General features: G+C 43.3%; 1 protein-coding gene and 1 long non-coding RNA gene across 21 annotated transcripts in view; both read right to left on the bottom strand.

Annotated features, from left to right (window-relative positions):
- The window catches only part of EHBP1 (EH domain binding protein 1), a 229,641-nt gene extending 213,305 nt beyond the window's left edge, over nucleotides 1-16,336 (bottom strand). For 10 of the 20 annotated variants that reach the window (XM_054821276.1, XM_054821277.1, XM_054821278.1 and 7 more), the window contains exons 1-3: nucleotides 16,061-16,336; nucleotides 14,572-14,981; nucleotides 11,936-12,007 (exon numbers count right to left, since the gene is read on the bottom strand). In XM_054821276.1, coding sequence (XP_054677251.1) covers nucleotides 11,936-12,007; nucleotides 14,572-14,675 — 176 coding nt within the window. In that variant the 5' untranslated portion in view covers nucleotides 14,676-14,981; nucleotides 16,061-16,336. Of the gene's footprint in view, nucleotides 1-9,585; nucleotides 9,666-11,935; nucleotides 12,008-14,571; nucleotides 14,982-16,060 lie in introns of all 20 variants that reach the window. The other 10 variants (XM_054821281.1, XM_054821282.1, XM_054821284.1 and 7 more) reach the window with 2 other exon arrangements.
- Nucleotides 16,337-18,496: 2,160 nt separating this feature from the next.
- On the bottom strand, nucleotides 18,497-20,735 carry LOC129205234 (uncharacterized). Its single transcript, XR_008576663.1, has 3 exons — nucleotides 20,307-20,735; nucleotides 19,320-19,423; nucleotides 18,497-18,582 (listed from the first exon to the last, which is right to left on the bottom strand). It is a non-coding gene; the product is annotated as an uncharacterized LOC129205234 (long non-coding RNA).
- Between the last annotated feature and the right edge of the window lie 1,573 nt (nucleotides 20,736-22,308).

The raw sequence follows: 22,308 nt of genomic DNA, 5'->3' as shown, positions 1-22,308 counted from the left end.
AGCTTAACAAGTTCTCTTCCTTCATTTAGTGCTATAGTTACTAAACACCTCTTTTAAAGCACTTTGGTTTGAACTGTCAGGCAGACTGTCAGAACGATTTGCAAGTGAATCTGACACAAACAGCGTAGGTCTCCTGAACTTTTTGCATTGGAGTAATCAACATGTAGCCTTTCAAGTGCAATTACACGCTTCAGGCATCCATCACCCCTACTGACGAGGAGCTTGGTCCTTACAGTTATTGTCATGATCGCCACCACTGGATAAAATATTTTAGAACTGTCAATCCAGAAAGGATGTACTTAGAGCCCAGTACACATTACTTCCTTCCCCTCAATCTGGCATTTATCCACTACAAATACTCTTAATTACATATCACTCAAAGGAAAATAAATAGAAAACAAACAAAACCCCCGCCCCACAACAAAAAGCTTGCTTAAGCTCCTGCATCAGTAACTGTAGATCAGTGATCATGCGGTCACCTCCTCTCCAGAATTACCTTTCTCATTTTCCTCATGTACTGTGCTTCACCAGTCCTGCTCAACCTTAATATAATGTTCTGCAACAGTTTCCACTCTGACCCCATATGACCAAACACACTTGCAAGTTACCTCATTATTAACGTGACATATTTAGAAAAATGCCCACTCTTTTTTCCCAATTTGTAGAATGTAACTTGGAGTTTCCTTCTCAGTTATGCAGTATCTTGCTACCATAAATCTGCACTCATACAATTCCTATCAGTACAGAGAAAGTTTCTTGCATCTTCTCCACAATTTGTCTGTATTTCAGTTTCAGAGATATAAAGTGGGAATCATTTTTCTCCATCACACAACAGTCTTGTAAGACCGGATTAATAATGGAGCTGTGTGGCTGCAGAATTTTTGCGCAGTGAAATTGTCAGCACTCGATATTTATTTCCGTGCAGCAAAGTGTCTTTTTAGTTGTTTTATACCAGTACCACTGAACAGAGAGCTGCTACTTTCTGGCCTTTAGCAGGAGACATAAATCCTACTTATAAGTAATTGTGGACATAAAACTGTAGGAAAGTTGACGGAAGATGATTTGTACACACAAATTGGGGAGTGATAGAAAAGATGACTTGTCTACACAGTTACAAGGAAAGTTGAAAGAAAGCCTAGTGTGGAAACAGGATTTTCTGACTTCTGCTGTTTCTACCACTACACCACACTCTCTAGTAGAATGGGAAGGAAAGAGGACTTTATTTCCCCCTCCAAATCAAAAAAAGAAAAAACTGTACAGAATTTATTGAGTCTGCTCTAAACAAATGAAGGTGCTAAACTGACTGACACAGAATTATTTATGTGAGGAACAAAGATAACTTTTACTACTACTCTTAGTAACCAAAAATCTGTATAGCTTCACAAGCTGTTCTACTTTCAGTGCTCAAAAAAACTACTGTGCAACTGCTGGCTACATCAGGGTAGTAAGAGAGAGAACACTGTGTGTGATTTCTTTGCTGTGACCCGGAACTTGCCTTGACATAGAAAAAAAAAATTAAACTCCCACAGCAACACGTGTACAAAACCAACTTCCCAGGTTCAAGCAGAGAGAAATCATGCTTTGATACAATAATCGGCTCAAAAAGCCCAGAATCCTAAGTTCTTATCCTCCTGTAACTGTATAAATGCACCAAACGGTAAGAGCATATAAGTACTCTTACTTAAGAACATGTCACACAAATGTGGAAAACCACTTCACAGATACAGTGAAGAAAATACAACACGTAACAATATAAGAATCCATCAGGGTGAAGAGATCAGGACATCAATTTGAACTGATTAAAATTACATCAAGGAAGGCCAGACACATACTGCAGTTTTACTTAAAGCTATAAATCTTCCTTTAAACGCAAAATGTTATAAAAGAACTCCTTTCAAGTGCACTAGGAATTTTTTTTTTAACATTGTATGATATTAATAGCCAGACTTTTTCTACCTGTGTCTTAAAGGTAGAAATATTTAAATAATGCAGTTTGTTTTCATTCAGCACAAGAAGAATCCCCAGAACACTTAAATTTAGATTTCTTCTTTACCACTACGATTGTTACTATGACAGTCACTCAGAGAGAGGTGAACTCATAATCAGCATTCACCAAGAGATGATGTAACCTCCCTTTTAAAATAGTTTCTGAAAGAATTGCAACTAGTATGAATTATGAAAGTGAAACATTAAGATCTGTGTTTCAGCAAAGCCTCATTTTGGTTTTATTCCTATTAGTGATGGCTGAGCAGACAGTACCAAAGCCAGCACCTGTCCTGCCCTATGACCTGTTCTGCTGGGTTTAGGGTTCAGACTTAGAGATGTGAGTAACAATGGATTACTTCTCCCTTAACACAAGCAGAAGCACAACAAGAATTTTGATAATCAAGGCTTGCTCAGGACAGTTTGTGTGACAACAAAACTTCTTCAATTAGGGAAGCTACTCCAAACTGGAATAGTTGTTCTGGTACAATCAGAAATATAAATGCACTTTATTTTGCTACAGAAGTGCTTAAACTGGCTGTGCAGCTATTTCCATGAAAATGTCTCTAGATAATGTACTTATGTACTGCTGCCTCTTGCCTATAAGGGAAGAATAGATACTGACATGGATTGCAAAGGCACAGTAAAACAGTGGGGCTGCTGCATATAGATGAGGTCCAAGAACACGTATGTGCATATTGCTTGTTCAGCAAAATCAAGTCTGAAAGCTCAATGTGACACAGTAAGTTCCCATATTAAAGCAGGCACATTTTGTCATAAGAATTTTACGTGGCCTGGGTCAGCAAACATCTGTCTGAATAAAACAAAAAATCTGATTACAGCTGAAAGGAATTGCATTCAATAAAAGAATAAATGCCTGGAGTTTAATACAATGTTGAGCATTTCAGTAACATGAAATGCTTCACTATTTCAAAGCTATTTAATTTACCAGCGAGATGGCTTGAGGTTGTAAGGAAAGCGAGATTTCTGGCCCTGCTCAGCCCATGTGCTCCACAGCACACCTGGGAGTCTCCCAGAGTAACTAAAGGTGGACAAGACTTGTCCCTTACTGGCAACAGCCATCCCTTCTGCTATTCATCAGCAGCATCCAGGCTTTCCCTCCTCTTAAGATGGTTCAACAACACACATTGATTTCATATATTCACACTGCATCTTGAACTATATATTTGTATATACTATGCTCAGGTGACAGACTTCTCTGTCACATGTTACCAGCTTCCAGAAATGCCTCCGCACCGCTTTTAACTACTCCTTTGCTGCAAGGGATGTTCAGTATACAAAGAAGTTAAGACCCCAGTAATAAAACCCATGCTAACCAAAGAGATGACATTGGCAGAAATACAAGGTGGCTCTGCAGCTGTTCTCTGAAATAATTATTTTCACTTCACATACAGGTTGCTCGTGTTTAGGTCACTGGTTTTGATTCTCCAAACCCAGCAGGATCTGCCTTGTATACCCTGTACAGGCAGACCAGAAGACATGCGAATAGTTCCACTCCTCACTCCCCCTGCTTCCCCATCAGCTCAGCTCAACTCACCTCACAGCCAGTCCTGCCCATCCCTGAGCAATGCTGAAACACAACAAGTACATATTCCTCATAAAATGCTGCAAGGCCAACCATTTTTAAATGCTTCCTAGGGCAGCAAAGATTAAACTAACCCCATAGGAGGGGGCTTGAGGCAAACCTAACCAAGTCTTCTCTGAGCCCACCTATGGCACAGGACAGAAGGAAGAGGAAGGCAGAAAACCCACTCTGTGAGGCTAACGAGGCAGCAGGTTTCTGCTTCTCTGAGCCTTAATGAGGTTTTGTCAACCATAAGAGATACTGACAGTTCTCACAATGAGGTAGACATAAATGTGTTAGGGTAGAGTGCAGTCTTCCTATAGTCAAGAGTAGTTCAAGATTATTTTCTTTTTCTAAATTACAGTTAGTTAACTTCATCATTAATTGCAAATCAAGCAAGCACCTTCCTCTCAACAGCTGTTGCTAAAAGTAGTAGTATTATTTTTCTCCCTACAGTATACTTCCCTAAGAACAAATTGTCTGAAATAAATTTATTTACTCAAGTCAGCATTTTTTTTTCAGGAAGAAGCAGACTTTGTGCATTTTAAATACTTTATTACGGTCCAGACTGCCAGACTGAATCTATAGGCAAAAAATTCCATATTCCTATTTCCTGATAGAGCAATAGTAAAGGAGATAAGGGATGCACTGTCATCTGCAGTGGTACTACATCAACATTAGCCACACTATCAGAGTTACTGAAGTTACTGATGATGGGTAAGATGAACACCAAGCACGAGGACAGAGTAATCCACAAACTGAAAGCACAGGTAACACACCTGGTTTTATTTCCATTTTCCCTTGTGATACGCCTTCTCCTGAGGCAGCTAGAGCAGGCGGTGGCTACAGTAACAGATGGGGAGCAGAGAAACACAGAAATGTATCTAACAGCTCCCAGCTCCAAAAATACACTCGCACAAAGGGACACATGAAAGCACAAACTGAAACAAACCCATAGTTCCAGGCAGAGGGAAAGAGGTCGGGCTATCAGCAGCTTTCACCTTGCAGATTGTCCAGTGTCTAATAAAGGGTAGAGTGACTGGCCTTTTACCTGCAGCCATAGAGTCTGATCAAGACTCCTCTCTTCTATCCAGTGGCCCTTTGTCACAAAACCCATGGAAATAATAGCTGGAGGTTCCCATCCCCATAAGCTTTGGTTGAAATTGTCTGCTGAAGCTTTCCAACACAATTCTCAATTTGCTGGCCAAACAGAAAATTCAGACACGTTTTACCATCACACAAGAACTTTTTCCCTATGAAACAAAACTAAAAATAAGGGAGAAGCACAAGGTTCAAAAACAGCAACATGGCAAGCTAACTTGTCATAACCACTGACAGTACAGCCCCATCAACCACAGCAGTGTCATGTGCCCAGAGAAAGGGGCTGTCCTAGCTCTCAGGAAAAGTGACAACAGTGTTGGTCTAGAGGTATGACAGGCTTTGACAAGGCAGTATGGCACCGTAGGCTGCCACAGGCCCACAGGTAGCAGATGACATGTCAGGGGCAGTCCCCTCGCACTATCCTTTACCAAGCTCTCTACATTACCATATTCTGGCACTCCCCTGTTGTACAGCTGCTAGATTTCAGCTGGTGCAGCATTTATCCTAGAAAAGAGGGAAGAGATGTGCCGGCAGCAGGGAAGAGAAGTTCCTCCCAAACACACTGGACAGTCTTACAGCCACGGACTAAAGAAGGCATCATGTCTTAAGCACTAGATGTTTACAATTCTAGTATGGATCATTATGCACTTTGTCAATACTCTGTCAAAAAATCCCATGATTACATCAGCCACTATAAGAATTTAAGATGTTAAAATTTCTCTTGGTCACCTTTCAGTTCAAAATGGGGAAAAAAAAATCCTATTTACTACATTAAAAAAGGAATCTGTGGGAAGGAAAAATAATTCCTTCACTGTTTTAAGACTGTCTATGTCTTGGTATTCTGAGAAGTATGCAGACACTGGAGCTTAGAGCAGCCATCTAAGGGGAAGAAAGTAAACAATTTTAGCAAGAAAATGAAAAAGCAAAGCCTATAAAATTCCCTTTTCTACATGGGCAAATCCCAAAAAAGGGGGATGAAAATACAATTGTCACAGGTATTTTTAAAAAGGATCTTTTAAAAAGTGTTAATAGTAAATAGGAACCATCCCAAATATACCTCAAAACAAAGTAACACTGTGCTAGATTCTTTTGCTTTTTTTGGTATGAGAGGAAGTGGTGAGAAATTGGTCAAGACTTTCCCATTCTTAAAGTTTTCTTACATGTCAAAGATAAAGGAACATAAGGAGAGGTTTTATTCACTTGCTGGACTTAAGAGACAATTATTCCAAGTACTCTATGCAGTTAAGATTTGCACTTGAAAAGGAAGAGGAGTTCAAAAATCTTGTTCTCTTGAAAGTTTTCCACAGCTTTATACAACTACTGCTCAGGTTACCTACAGGAAGATACAAACCACTAAATCAGTTTTCCGAGAGACAGTAGGTACAACCAGAAGGAAAATACAGCAAAGCAGTTAAGAACAGCCAAACAGACTCACCCTCCTGCCAACATGGCTAGAGCTGTGACTCCAGAGCTATAATCATGTCAGGTGTTACCAGGAGCTGTCAAGGTTAAGTCCTCTGCTAATAAACCACAGATAAATCAGCAACAGGTTGACTTAGGAATTTACAGGCTGCTGAGTTAGATCTTTGCTGGAAAAGAGAATTAAGCTGTTTTGACAGATCTTTTCTGTTCTTTTAAATCTCCTCCTATGTACTGCCATAAACAAAGGGATTCAGAGTTTACTTAATGAGCAGTCACTGAAAGTAAAGCAAGTTCACAGTGCATGCTGAGTGGCAGCACACAAAGTGCTGCCAACTGTATTCAATGGTCGAGATCCTCTAATTCCTTCATTTTATATGGCTTTTGATATTAACAATATTGGCTATGCAAATACTCTCCCAAGCACTGCTGGGAGAGGAAAGTCAGTTTATGACACTGGATTTAAAAGCACTGGCATCGGTGCATTAGTCTTAACCCTGAAGAAAGCTCAGGACAGCTATGATCTTAGGGCATCAGGCAGCAACGCGTCTAATGGAAGGCCTAGAGCCGACTCAGGGAATGTCTTTGGTCTGCCTGGCCTACAAGAAAACTGATGGGCTTGTCCCAACAGGTGGAGATGAATATATGCTCCCAGCAAAGCTGCACACCCATCGAAACATACATCTCCCACCACAACAGCCAATGTCACCCATCCGGTAGCCCCAGACAACTCTGACCATCAGACAGCAGCAAGGAAGCCAACATTACTTCTTGGGTAAAGAAAGAGGAGGCAGTGAACATGAAGGGTGTCTGGTCATTACAGGTGCTTGTGGAGATGGCACCAAGTAAACAAGTGGTAGTAATATGGGAGTCAAAACTGATGTGATACAACAGTGTCTTAAAATGCCCCCAATTGTTTTAATTCAGTTGCCTCTGGAACTAGAAATTATTTTGCCCTTGTGAAGTTTGGTCAGCAAAGTCATTTTTCAAAACAGATCTATTAGAAAAGAAAGACTGAATCTGCTAGTGTACTGGTAGGCTCTGATATAGCAGCTCACCCAAAACAAAGCCTACAGAAAGACTGCAGGAGACTGAGTCTGCACATGAAATAAAACCCGAAACCAGTTTGTGCTAAAATAAATACAGAGCCACAAAGATCACAGTCAGCAGCTGCAGACAATTAAGCAGCTGCAGAGCCTGGCCATAGCTTTGGAGTAATCCTCAAGAAAGTCTCCTTAAATAATAATAAAATAGAAATAAAAAAGAACACTCAATAATGACTCTCCACTACAAAGAGCACCTCAACAGGTACACAAGAATTACTGCTGCACTGCTCATCTTTACAGGTTTGCAGGCAGCTGGAAACTATAGTTCAGATTCATCTTCTGATTCATCTCAAAGGCTTGTGCATTTGGAAGCCCTACAGTGACAGCACAGGGCACTGACTCAGGATCTGGGTGATTTAGCTGAAGCACTTCAAGATGCTCTTGCCCACAGCTGTGGCTCATCTCACCCCCCTGGCAGATTTTCCTCCCCACTACATCAGGGCAGCATAGGGGAGGTGCGTACACTCCTCAGCTGCTGCAGTTCGCACTCACCCTACAAATCTGAACTGAAGTTGATGGCAGTTAACAATAACACACCAGGCAGCCTTACTGTCATCCTACCTCTGCTTCAGGGCAGAGGAAAGTGGAGGAAGACTACTGCTAACGGACAGTGACATCTCAGCTCCACTCTTGAATTCAGAAAGCCTCATGAGTCAGAGCCTTAGACAACAGCACTGTTAGTTATGTTTCTGCTAATTTTAGCTTGTGCTTAACCCACAGCTCCCAAGTCCCTGCAATGCCTTTCCAGGTGCCAAAAGCCACAACTACCCTATATGTCAACTGCCAAAATATACAGCTTCCCAGCTGAGAGGCTGTGATGCACTTAATATAAACTGTATGCTGCAGAAACACATTTTTCAAATGAGGAGAATAAGAGGAAGAAAACAAGGACTGCTTTATTTACCCTCTTGCTGTGTGCATATCTTAAAATAAGGAACAAAAGTTCAGTTGCATAGTTCCTGTGTTTCAGAGTCCACTCCAGGACATGCAGAACAGACATGGTGCAGAGGGCAGCTCGGGAGTGTCCCACAGCAAGGTAGCAAACAGACTGCCAGGCTAAGGAGTAAAAGGAGAGAGAAGGGCAAGGGAAACAAACACACACTTCACACACTCAGAGTAAACTGGGAAAGCTTTTAGAAATAAACAAACAACTCCCTGTCCCTGTATTCTCAGAAAGCCACCCAAGCAGAATGCTTTTACTACAGTAACTGAAGGGTTTGTTTTAAATGAAGAGTTTCCTCAGATTTAGTCAACCTTACCGGCCTCCTCCTCCTCTCCTTATTCGCACCAAGCTGTGAAAGGGACTTCTGCTCTCTCCAACCAATTAAAAACTAATTGAAGCAACAGACTGGCACTATACAGCCTGAGCAGTCTAAGAGACTGAAGCCTCAGCTCAGATAAGGCCTACACAATGTCATAATATTTCATTTTACTTAACCTCATAACACAAGGAGCTGAAAAGAGTATTCACAGGGATCCAATCCTGAAAAAATTCTTTATTGCTGCTCAAGTCCACTAGGTACAAAGCAACAGTACACATACATTACTGTATGCATGCAACACAGTGCCTGCTGGAACAGAGCCAGGTTTTATTTATTTGTAAAGCTCTGCGAGGAAGTTACACACGCAGTTTCTCTCTCACAAAATAAAGCTGTTCGAATGTAAGGTAATTATTTTATTTATTCAAGGAGACATCCTCACCCCTTTAAATGAATGAAAGACCATTAACATGGATTTGTCTACAACTTGGATATAAACTAATCTTCTCTGCTTTAGACAATTATTTTTGTTACTGCTGGGACAGTAAAGTATGTCAATTAATTGCTGAAAGAATTCTGTCTCTCAAAGAGAAATAAAATTCAGAACAAGTATGTATGACAAACCCAAATCTTGCTACTTTACAGATACTAAACCTCAAGCCTGCTCCTACCAATGAGGTCTTTTAGGCACTGGACAGTTTCAAACACTCTTTTAGAGTTGCTGCAAATAGAAAATGGGTATAAATATGCAGCACTGACAATCTGAAAAAGTCAGCAGCAATAAAGATTTCACATACACCCATAACTCTTCTATTGAACTCCCACCTCTTCACTGAACAATATGCCACCAACAATTTTGATGAGAAATCCCTAGGTTGTGGTCCATGGAACAGACATAAGGCTATTAAAGGGGCCAGGAGACTAGCTTAGTAAGGTAGGGAATGAAAGTGGCTGGCGTTAAGGAGTCAGGACTGATAGAGAACCCAAAAGAGCAGACATACTACTTCTGAAATTAAGGATTTTCTTTCAGATGCAAAGAGGAAAGAGATGCAAGGTGGCAAAGGAGAACTGCTTTTGTGTGTGGACAGTAAGTGTGTTTTAATGACTGTAGGAAGAAAGGGACAAGACTGACCTGTAAGGCAGCTGGCGGTGATTATTTGAAAAGAATAACGTTGATACACAATTAAGCCCTCAAAAAGTCCTCAGTCAAAACTGGAAATGAATGGAGAAGAAAATGCTGAAGTGTATTTGCAGATGGGGATTATTTGGTGTGAAATCAGAGATCTCAATGAAGAGTAAAGACACAGTATAATTTAAGAAGGAGAAAAAAAAAAGGTAAAAAGCAGGAGAAATTGCATCATGCTTTCCTTGCACAAGCTATACTTGTTACAGTATACCAACATGGCTAATGTACAAATGCAAATCTCACCAAAAGCTGAGAAGAGCAAGCCCACAACAAAAAGCATGGTTCACAGTAAAACTAACTCAAAGAGATCCTGAATTCACCTGTAACTGTATCTTTTTGTCAAGTTTCAATGCAATCATCTTTAATAATTAAAAGCACTTAGGTGCTCACAAAATCCCCTCTTAACAGCCATGCAAAACAAGGAAACGAACTGAGCAATTTGACAGCCTGACCCTGTACAGGCAACCCCCAAGGATTTCTACAGCAAGCAGTTAACTCCAGTTCTTTGGTGGCCTTCAGCACTGAAGAGTTTGCTTGAAAGCAGCGACCAGAAGGCAAGCAGACTGGTGTGAACCATGGAATCTCAAAAAGCTCATTTCTCTCCCATGCACAGTGCATGCCAAATATTAAAATTCTTGCAGCATCCAGTTATGAAACTACAATAGAAGAGAAAAACAGATGGCTAAAGCCTTTCTGAAAGGAAAAAAATAAATTAAGCATTACTTCATTTCCAAAAAAGAAAGATGTATATTTGAAAATACAGAACCTACTTCAGACCATACCTAATTTATATAAAAATAGGTAACTTTCCTCATGGAAATGAAGCCTGTCTTCATCTAAGGCAGCATACAAGAAAAGTTTAACCCTTTTATAACATCATGGCTCGCTGGATTTAAAAGCGAAGCAGTTCATATATATGACAGATATTACAAACATTGTAAAAAATAACATATTTCTTTATCTCCATTCTGATGTTTACTCTTTTTCAGGATTTTTAAGCAGTTAGCACCTACATTCAAGCGAGCAGCTTTCTTGTTCATAAAAGCATCTAACGGACATCATGTTAGAAACCTCAGCTCTCTAAGAGTTAGGCCATTCTCTGTGGAAAACAGTCAATACAACACTTGAAGCACCTGTTGGGTTCCTGACTTGCAAGACATCACACAAAAATAAGGAAACATAAAAGCCATTCTAGACAGCTCATGGGTTCAGCATTAGGTGCTTCAGCAGTTCTGTAAAACAGCTATCACAGTTTCAGGTCCAAGTACTAGAACTGATCTCTGGTCCAAAAGACCTTTTTGCTGCTATGAGGCCCCTCTGCTGAGCCTGTGCCTCAGACAAGCCGTGACTCAGTTGCCTGAACAGAGGCCTCCAGCAGCTGAGAAGCCCCAGGGTACACAAGAGACACATGCCAGGCTGGCAGGCTTCACACAGGATAAACAGGAGGCCTGGGGTTCTCCAAACTGGCAGCTGGACTGGCAGAAAACCCAAAGGCATCTCAAACAGCACTAGACACCAGTGTTCAGACACCTGAACTGGGTCCCCTGTGCAAGTCACAGCATTACACCTGCCAGCAATGTCCAACACACTCCTACCCCACACAGCAACGGTCTGCTCCCACAGCACGGAGTAGCAAATACAACTTATTTTGTAGAAGCCTAAGTAAAATGCATGAGACTGATTTCTGGTTTTATTCAATGGCTCTGCACTGAGTACAGGGACTAAATTAATTCTCTTCTATCACACATAGTCTTTCCAGGCCAGGACTGCAGCTCACTGGTGAGGCCGGGTGGAAAAATCCTGTGTTGCCCCAGCTTATTCCAAGGGTAAGCAGAGGGTGACACACTCCAGCACTGCCAAGCAAGCGCCTTTCAAAAAAAACCAAGTGCTTATATGATTAATGCAAAGCATTACGTAGCAGGAGTCACTAATCCATATTAAAGACCAAGACTACATTTGTTTATTTATTTTTAATAAAAGGCTCTAAATGAACTAACTGCTCAATTTTTCAAAGGTACTGAGCAGCCACAATAATTAGGTGTGGGTCAGCAGGAGCAGCCAGAATGCCACAGAAGCAACTCAGTCCTGTTAATTACCTGAAAATAAGGTTTTTCTAATGAAACAGTGACAACACTGGGCACTCCATCATGACCTGCCCCCGCAAATGCATCACCAATGAAAATCAATCATCTGAGAGTGTCTGTCTTTAGTCATTAATAGGGAAAAGAATCAGAAATTATAGAGAGCAGAAAAAGCAAGCAGAGTTTCAGCCTGTGCTGGACAAATGCTGCTGTACCTAGGGATAATCCTTTCAAAGGGTGAAGCAGCAACACCAGAGTGGTAGGGACTTCCCACACAGCCAGCATAACTACAGAAAAAAGAGCAAGAGCTATTTTGAACACTAAGTTAAAAAAAAAATCAAATCAATACAAGTTCAGAGGAGACAAAGTATTAAAGCCAACCAGAAATACACCCAATGTTGCAAACCGAACACAATCAGTTACAAAAATATTCTAAAACACATGTTATTTTCTGAAGAGTTAGACAAATGTAAACACAAGACAGCAGTTCACAGACAGGCACACAGCCTCTGTTGGTCATGCACAATCCTTGCTCACACACATTATCTCAATTCAAGTGTGTTTATGACTGCATTGTCATTTATTTTAAAATATGAATGGAGCATTCTTTTCCTCCAGAAATGCTGCATTGTTAAAATGCCAGTACATTAAAATAACTTACTGCTTACTACATTTCAATCAAACCAACTACAGACTAGAACACTGACACTTAATATATATTGAGTGCTTTCAGCAAGAACAGCATATGGAGTTCATTTCTGTTTTGTTCTCACACAGGCCAAACTCAGAGACAAGCTCTAGAAATAGAGGAAGCCATGATTCTGTCACTACGTGCAAAACTGTATCTTCTCCAAAGTTAAGGAAAGCCTTAGTTGAAGGTTCTCAAAATATATATTTACCCTTTTGTTTCATATAGGAGTTACACTTATGGCAGAAATATCTATTTTCGCTTGCATGCTTAAAGAACATTTTTGTTAAGGTTCTCCAAACAAGAGGAAGCAGAACAGAAAAGCCTACAAAAAAAACCTGTGATTTTTTTCCCCATTGTTTTTCCTAGAATTCATCCACATTTCACCACCATACTGTTGCTTCATCATAACCAACACTGATCTTGCCTATATTTAAATTGAAGAACGTAAAATGAAGATTCAGAAAGATAACCTATTTCTTTTAAATTAGTTGCATATCTGAGGTTTTGAAAGGCTGTTTCACTACTACATACATAGGCATTTTGCTAGGTGGGCATTCTAGTTTATGATTAAACAATAAGCTAATTGTTTCTACAACAACAAGATTGTTCACAAGAGAACTTTTGTGTGTGAGTTTTTCTTAAATCGAGTGAAAGTTCACTGCAGATCCAATCTGAACATTCCTCTGCAGCATTATCATATTTTAGTGCTTCAGCACTTCTGCAACATCTCAAGCAAGGAGTGAATCAAAGCGAAAATGAAAGCCAAAACAGGCTAGTTTATGCAAATAAAGCATTAAAAAAAAAAGTAAAAGATAACTGCTGAAATCAACCCAAAAAATTATTGTGGAAAAAAACTCTTTGGCCTGGACTACACAGTAGATCCCATGAGATAATCACGATAGCCTCTTTCAACTTTTAAAGTGTTTTTATTTGTAGTTTACTCTGTGAAAGTTCGACTTCCAAAACAATTCTGATTCTTAAGAATCTTACAAAACATTTTAGGCAAAATAACTTGTTAAAAAAATTTTTAATGTGACAGTGTTCCTTAAGACAAAGCAGCGAGCAGCCTTCCAGCATATTTGACAGAGATTTCCAACTCCAACAGATAGAATTTAGATTTGTAGAGGCAATTACTCATAACCAGCAAAAGCAGCCAATGTAAGTGCCAAACTTGCCAACAAGAAGAAAGCCCAAGTATTAGAGAGGAGGCTGCAGTTTATTACAAGGCAATTTGAACATCTCAGTCCACGAGGTCTGGAAAGTACTTTCTCTGTCCCCTGACACTACCGGCTCATGCTAATGTGAGGAATTATGACAGTAAGGTCAATATTCCAAACATATAAACCAGCACTTAAGTATTTGTATAATGGAAATCTTTGCTTGGCTATTTAAAAGCAGCTTCTAGTCTTGCCTAGCAGATTTATTTAAGCTCATTTTGCACAGGAAGGAAGATGACCCACACTCATACCATTAACTGTTAACTGCTGTCTAGTGAGCTCCAAAGCCATCCAACTGGACCATCACCGCACAAAATTCTTGTCTGACTAAACAAATACTTAAGACAATTCCCAAGGCTCTTTCTCTTGCCTCTTCCCATTAAAAGATGGAAAGGAAGAAGGAAAAGAAGAGACAAGACATCTTCAGGTAAAGTAAAAATCACAATGGGGATCCACCCCAGATTAAAAAGTCATCATTTTCAGGGCTGATCTCAAGCATCTCAGTCAGCTAACAACAGTGTCAGCAGGTAACATTCAGCACCCAGAGTTGAGTTGGAGGTTGGAAAACAGCTCTTGAGAAATATTGAAACAAAATTAAAAAAAAAAAAAAAAAAACAACCCACATCAGCAACCAAAACCGCACCACTAAGTCACAGATGCCAAGCTAATAAATGCACTATCTTCTGCATGATAACAACACCACCAGCTAAGAAAATCAGAGTACAGAACAAAACCAACAGGTCCAAGATAAGCATGCAGCAAAGCACTCATCAAGACAGACAAGCACCCCACACAGCTGCTTCTGCTTCAATGGGCAGGCAAGAGAAAGCGAGGGGAGGCAAGACCAGTGCATGCACACCCAACAAAACAAAACAAGCAACATCCCATTTCAGCACCACCAATTTACTCTACCATTTGTGGGGAAACATGAGCTGCTTCTTACCATTTTTTGGTGCACTCAACCATCAATTCCTGATAAGAGGCCACAAACTGGAACTTGGATGCATGTTTCCCAACACGCTGCAGTCTTTTCCAAACTGAAGCCATGATGGTGAGAAATACCAGTCCTCTTACACAGTAGCAACTCTGCAAATACCAATGTAGGTTTAAGAGTGTATGTGCTCAGTACTAGCAAATTTATATACAGATACAGTAAAAACAGTGCTCAAGAAGCTTGATGGGATGTCTACAATTCATATTCTGCCTCTCCCTTCTTCATGGTAAATCCAGTCAAGCTGAATGGCTCATCACCAGCCAGGAGCAGCATGCAATAGGAGCAGACAGGTAATTGAAAGGAAGTTCTCTCATGGTATCATCATTCCTCACACAGCAGAGGATGCAGACACTGCCAGACTAGAAGACAAATAAGATGGGGGAGAAAGCATTGGTTAGTATACTACCTACTACAGTGCTGCAATTGCACATGATCTCGTACCTTTCAAACAATTACAACAAACCCCCTTCCTGGTGTCATCCTCCCCTTCAATTAAATAAATAAATAAGAATGCTGCAGCAATTTCAGGAATTCAAACCACGAGTCTGGAAACATATCAACATGTCCTTTTATCAGCACCATCATAATTGGCAACAGCAACAAAAAAGGGCAGGTCAGGGCCACACCGAATCCTTATGAAGCATCTCCAGGAAGCAATGCAAAGTGGCTGAGGTGCTGCCAATATGCAACCCAGAGGGAGGGACACAGGGAGATGAAGACAAGTTCTTTGTCTTGATGACAAAAGGTGTAACAGTTGTTTCCTCTCCACACACACCCCCCTCTTTCCAAGGAGAAGAAACAGCCAAGAAGCTGGCAAGGGAGCGTTATTACTTAAATGCCTGTGCCAGGGTGAGGAGGAGGATGAAAGAGGAAGGGGCATTTCCTGAACCCTGGCTGCCCAAGATTCCCCATCTTCCTTGCTGCATCATATTGAAATGGAAATGCCTCTCCATCCTGAACTGAGAAGCGCTCATCAGGGAGATGAAAAGAGAGAAACCCAGATGGGTCTTCCCCATCCAAAGGAAAGCAACATCTCTGCTGGGTGCGGAGGAAAAAGCCTCTTCATTAGGAATATGAGGAAGCAAAAGGTGGCCGCACATGGCGAGAAGGCTGGGTAGGATGGCATCAAAGCTGGCAAGGAGGCAATCTGGGGTCCCGGAATGTCCCCCTGGAGGGGGCCGTCCCCACGGAGCCCCGGGGCGAGGAGCGCTCCGCTCCACCTCACCAGCCCCTGTCACCTCAGCGCCCAGCCCGAGGGGCAGCGCCCCCCGCACCACCCCCACCCCACCCCCCCCGCAGCCGTTGGCCAGGAGCCGTTGGGGTTTAAAAATTAAAACACCAACGGCGGGGAGCAAAGGGGAGGAGAGGTGGCTCAGGGAGCGGGAGGGAAAGAGATGCGGGGCAGCGCGGACCGCTCCCTCCGCGCCGCGGCACTCACCTGTCCCCGGCTCCTCACGGGCGGTCCCCACCGGGCGGACACGGGTACCACACGGCAGGCGAGAGGCAGCTCTGCCGCTGCCCATTACTGCGGCAGCCCCGCCGACAGCAGCGCCCTGCGACTGTCCCCGTCCTCCGGTAGCCTCATGGCGAGCACCGGGCACACGCCACTTCCCCTCGACCAGACGGCCAGCCCAGGTCCACCACTCCTCACGCCGCCACCATCGCCCTCCTGCCGGCGCTGCGCCTTGCCTTGCCTCGCCTCCCCTCAACCCAGCCCGCCGCTCCCCCCGCCCCCCGGCGCAGCCCGCCCCCGCCCCGCCATTGGCCTTATCTTGCGTCCTCCACAGCCCACTGGCTGCTACCCCCTGTCAATCACCTGTGGGCGAAAGGAACGATCCTCGCGCAACAGGGAGAGGTAATCAGAGAAAACCTCTTCTCCCGCCCCCAATCTTTTTTCTGATTGGTCTCAGCGCCCGAGAAGGCGGGGTTCCTTGTGAGAAGCTACTCGATAGGTGAGTACGGCCGCCTGTCACCGCAAACGGGTCCGGCGATTGGCGGCAGCGCTTCCTAAAGTCGCTGCGTGGGCGTGGGGCAGGCTGTCAGGGGAGGGGTGTGGCTCAGCGGTGGCTGGCAGCGGCCCTGGGAAGCCGCTGTCGCCGTCTGAGAGCTTGGGAATGGCGGGCGCGGGCGGGCTGCGCTGCCGGGAAGGGCCGCGAGGAGCGGCGGGGCGGGAGGGAGCCCAGGAGGGAGCCCCAGATGCCGCCTGTCAGGTGGGCGCGGGGCGGCTGAAGGGAGGGAGCGGCCGCAGGGGGCGGATCGAGGCGGTGCGAGGGGAGGAAAACCACCGCGAGGGACGGTAACGGCGGCGGGGTCCAGCGCCAAGCCTGACCCACATCCCGCAGCGCGGGCCCTGGTCCTAGAGCTGCCCTGGAGTTCTTATGGGCATGGGAACTTTAATGGACATGAAATAGGAAATTAAATAACGCAGGCAGGATGATACTTCTTCGCTGATTTAACTTCATTATGTGCTCTGTGAACTTCACCCAAACACCAGGGTTTGGATGTTCTGCACAGTTTCATGTAAAAGTATCCACCGGGGAAAAGGGAGCAACGAGGGGGGTGATCCCCGTGGGAGGTGGGCTGGGAATTTCCCATGACAGGCTGGCTGAACACTCCTGCAGTGCTGTGCCCTTCGCGGGGGTCAGGAGTCAGAGGTAAGGCTCTGGTGCTAGGTTCCAGCGTTAATCTAAAATGAAATGATGATTCATTCTGGTTCAAAGAGAAAATACCATGCTGCTTTCTGCCCACTTGCCTTCTGAAGCCTCACCTTACACCCATACAGGTGCGTTAAGTCTTGGATCCCAAAGCACTGTTTGCAACAAGTGAATTCCAGAATCAGGATACCGTGGTTGTGTGAGATGCTGTAGGAGCTAATCCGAAACCTATCGGCTAGGCAAGTAAGAAATTAAGCCAGCTGCCAAATGGAAGCACAGGGAAATAAGAAAGATAATGCAGCGGAGGTCTGAGAGCAGCTGTGAAATTGAAGCCTCAGGGCATTGCAGTCTTCCTCTATGTTCTTTCCCATGACAAACCAAATGGAGTCCAAGCCTGATCCATGGACTCTATGGACCAAGCTCCTTATCCCAGTCTTTTCCTTCTCTTCCCTAAGCTGCCTCTCTCTGTGCTGGCATATCGCAGAGGCTGCCAGCATTCAGTGGCTGCAGTGGAAGGAATGAGGGAATGACTGTGCGGATGGCCATGGGCCTAAGCTGAACTAAGTTACTTTGGAGAGGGTGAATATTTGGGCTATTAAAAAGGTCAGCCCTTTGCTTGTAATGTGTGAGTCTTCATTGCTTTGCCTTCTCTCAAGAGAGATTTACTTATCCAAGCTGCAACTGTCCTGGAAGAGGCAGTGATCTTCCTCCTTAAAGTGTTTCACTGGAATGTGAAAGACAGTTGTACAACTCATACAGATTTTCTTGGAAATGTTCTTCTTTTTTCTGAATATTTTTGAAGTTATAATTTGAAGATTTTGCACATTTGTCTAAGATTTCTAGCCCAGTTTTGCAGCTGCTCTGCACACACAGAGTAATTTCAGCACACTTGAGGGAGACATTACTGGTTTTTCAAGTGCAGATCACCTGGTCAGGATTTGGGAAACGAGGCCAGGATTTCCAGAACATGTCAGACTGAGAACACGCAGCCTGGAGTGCACATCTGCTTGGTTCTGATTTGGAAAATACCAGAGGGAAATCTGGCAGCTGTGAAGTGGATCAAAGTAATTTAAAATGCCAGTGGCCCTGAGGAGATCCTTGGTCCCTCATACCAGGGATATGTCAAGTAGTCAGTTGTACTGATTTTACTTCAAAAGTTGTCTTTATTCTGTGTATATTACCGAGAGTTAATCTGTAAGCTTCTCTGATTTATCTTCTGAACACCATGTAGCATCCAGGCTAATTCCTAAGAGGTATCTTTGGCCAAGATTTTCTTTTCCTCAAACAGAGATAGACATTTTCTGTCCTGTGAAATAAACGCAGAAGGTGTGGTGGTTTGTTTGGTGACTTGTGTTTCAAACATCATTATTTATTAACATTTTCCATTTCCTTCATAGCTTTCGGATTCAAGTTACACCAGGCCTAAGAAGTACACAGCATAAGGCTGCCTTTACCTTCATTGCATGGGGATAGTTGTAACACAGGCAATTATCCCACAGATTATCTATTTATTTTACAGCTTTTAACAGTAGCAACCCTCAGCTCTTACAATTTTGGGCAATGCTTTTCAAAGGGTGTGAGCAATTACTCTGGAAAGAAGAGCAAGATCTTCAGCTGCAGATTGAAAGCTAGAGGCCACCGCAGCGTTCTCAGGCTACTGGACTGAGTCCTAGACCAGACCAACACAAAAGCCCTTGTAACTTCTGTTGGCAGCTCAGCCCAAAGGAACCAATATTTAGCAAAAAGGGACTAGCAGGGGCATGGATGAAGAACCCCATACCCTCTCCCCTGGTCAGAGCACTCTGATGGATCAGGGAGGAAACCCTTGTTGACTTCATTACCATATTGGAAAGCTCTCATGACAGGTCCTGCGAGCCGTAAGCCTGATTTGTGTCAGTGATCCAGCAGAAACCATAGCTCAACTATAGAGCACGGTCCAGGATCTGAGCCAAAATCTAGGGAAATAGTCACATTTTTACTTAATCCAGTATGAGCTTGATGAAAACAAGCAAAGCTAGTTACACCAAAATGCCCAGTACTCACTTTTAAGGTCAATAGCTGAACTCTCACATGACTCCCAGAAGGGTCCTCCTGATTATGAACAAAATGATGCATCATTTTATGTACTGTGTCAAAGATGTTCTCTTCTGCAAGCAGGAAAAATAGCCATGTGATGAATAGGCAGATGCTGTTTTATTATTTCAAGATATATAATGTGTATGATCCAATCTATTTAAACCATACTCCTGTCAAAACTGCTGCCTCCCTTACCTAAGGAAGGAAAGCTGAGAAAGTATATTTGTGTGTATTTGAGCATGCCCTCATCTTTGTCATTCTGGAAATGGCATGGAGCAGGATGCCAAGAGCTGCACAAATTGGGAAGTTGGCCCAGGGAGTCCCCAGAGCAATCTGACCCGGTTCTTTATAAGCAGCTGGTTCCACCAAGGACACCCTTACTATCCAAAAATACATGCTTGTGCTCTGTGGCTCCCTTCCCCCCTCCCTGCCCCCCCCCCCCCCATGGTGACACTAAAATATGCAGCCTCCTTCACAATCTCCACAGAAATCCCAATATTTATTTTTTTCTGTTTTTTTACTCCAGCTCCTTGGCTTTGGCCTGATGGTGGTAGATTGCAAGCCTCCTGGTCCAAGTAGAAAGATGATCTATGCTCTATTTATGTTATTCACTGTTAAGCTTTAAAGCTATACAGCCTCTCCCTTATCCTTCAACGCCTCGTCTTCAGCATGACTAAGGACAGGTTGTTCACCAATAAAGAAATGACCTTTGCTAGAAATAGCTATCATTATAAATCTCAGTTTCCCTGTCCTTCTGTATATGAGCTTGCAGAAATGTCACTGAGGAAATCAACTAATTGGATTATGTCAAATTTGCAAGAGCATTCTGCTTTTTGAGACAATGGGCTATTCACATGAGGTTACCCTCACCCGCTACATTTTAAACTTGTATTTCTAGATCCCATCAAAAGTTTGATCCCATGTTAACAAAACGAGTGGAGAATTCACACTGACCTCAGTAGATCCAGGTAAAGTACCATCCTCCTGGTCCTCAATACATGTCACTAACTGATGTGTGATGCCTTAAAATTCAGTTCTGTAACAAGTAATGCTCACCAAGTTCTATGGCAGCACACTTGTCTGCTCTTTTTCTTTGTTTCTTCACATCCTAACAGTAATTAAAAAAACCATGTACCATAGCACATTATAAAAATACATGCAGCAACAAAACCATTTTTTAATCCTCCCTTCTTTTGTTTCTTGTTTGTTGCTGGAAAAATTCCACTCAGCTGCTTTTTCACATGATCTGACGACACCCAACAGCCATTCTGTATTGAAGGGAAAAAATGTTTTAAATATTCCCTCTGCTAGATATTGGTGACAATTGGGAATGGGGAGAAGGAATACTCCATTTTATTTGTGCAATGAAAGCTCAACTTTGAGACTGGCAGCTGAGAAAAGGCGATTCCCACACTGCAGAATTAGATAGCCCAGTTACTATTATAGCCTGTAACGAAATCATGTAATTTCAGCAATACTCCCAGCTGTGCTTAAGGCACTAGGATAAAAACATCACAGTTTGTTCTTACGAGCAAAAGAAGTAGATTTTAGGGTGGGCTCTGGTGGACTCATGTTTTGTTAACACTCTGGCTTTGGCCAAGGCAAGCAGGCCAGCCTAGCACTTACCTATGAACCAGCTTCCCTGCGCAGCATTCCTAGCCCAGGCCAGGTCCCAGCCCAAGGCGCTGAGCTGTGTGCAGGCATCTGCCCCGTTCTACCTCCTAATCCAGGGCCTGCCCCCCCAGAGAGCAGCTTCATACCAGCTCTGCTGCCAAGGGTAATCTGTAGAGACAGGGGCGGGGTTAACTCACCACCACGTCTTTTATTTATGGATTCTTTATTCTCCCATTCTCCTGCTGTGGCTGGAGCCCACACTTGTACATGGTGAGACCCTGCTATGCTGCAGCCAGACAGCGAGTGCCTCCCCTCCAGGCTCTATGCCAGAAGGGGTACCCAAAAGGCCCGTTCCCTGGGTGGCAGCCTCATGTCACAGCCCCTTTGCTCTCCTGTGACCAGCTTAATTATGCCACCCCCGGAGGCACTAGGTACTCCTACCCTGCCCCACTTAACCCCACTGCCCAAAATCTTGTAGGTAAAGTCAAGCAGGCTGGTTCAAAATGAGCAGATGAAAAACATCCTCACCTGTCTTTCCTTTATCTCCCCTCTCTTGCCTGGCTGAAATTCTTCCCAAACCACTCAGCAGTAAGGGGCATGTTGTATTTATCTGCAGACGAGGTCAAGGACAGGAGTTACATTCCTGAAATGCAGAAGCCGCAATGCAGTTCAGCCTGTGGAGGCAAGACAAAAGATGGGTATTGATGGTGGAGGCTCACACACTACAGACAGCAGTTCCCTGTTCTGTATCATAAAACTCTGGATTATTTCTGCTTTTTCCAAGCTTATTACCAATTCTGCTGTTAGCCAGCTTGCAATGGTCTGAATGAGTTTTGTCATTAACCTTTTGATATCCTTGAGAATTGTGTACATCTCTTAGTGGCCCCAGTTTCTCTCTTCTTAGAAAAAAAAAAAAAAAAAAAAAAAGAAGCAGCCTGTACTTTGTCCATAAATAACAACTTTCGATCTTTTATCATGCTTAGTGTCTCCTGTACCTTTTCCACTCCTTCAGTACCCTTCCTGTGTGGTCTCCCTAGCCTTTTTGCAAAGTATAATTATGCTTGTATAGAACATCCTGCAGCACTAATGAGGTAAAGAATGCCTTTGTCCCTCTCTTTTTAAAATAAACATCACATAGTGTGCCCAGCAGGACTAGGGAAGTGATTGTCCGCCTGTACTCAGCACTGGTGAGGCCGCACCTCGAGTACTGTGTTCAGTTTTGGGCCCCTCACTACAAGAAGGACATTGAGGTGCTGGAGCATGTCCAGAGAAGGGCAATGAAGCTGGTGAAGGGTCTAGAGGGCAAGTCTTATGAGGAGTGGCTGAGGGAACTGGGGTTGTT

The sequence above is a fragment of the Grus americana genome, chromosome 3, assembly GCF_028858705.1.
Source record: "Grus americana isolate bGruAme1 chromosome 3, bGruAme1.mat, whole genome shotgun sequence".
NCBI classification, from domain to species: Eukaryota; Metazoa; Chordata; class Aves; order Gruiformes; family Gruidae; genus Grus; species Grus americana.
This window is presented reverse-complemented; position numbering and strand designations above follow the sequence as displayed.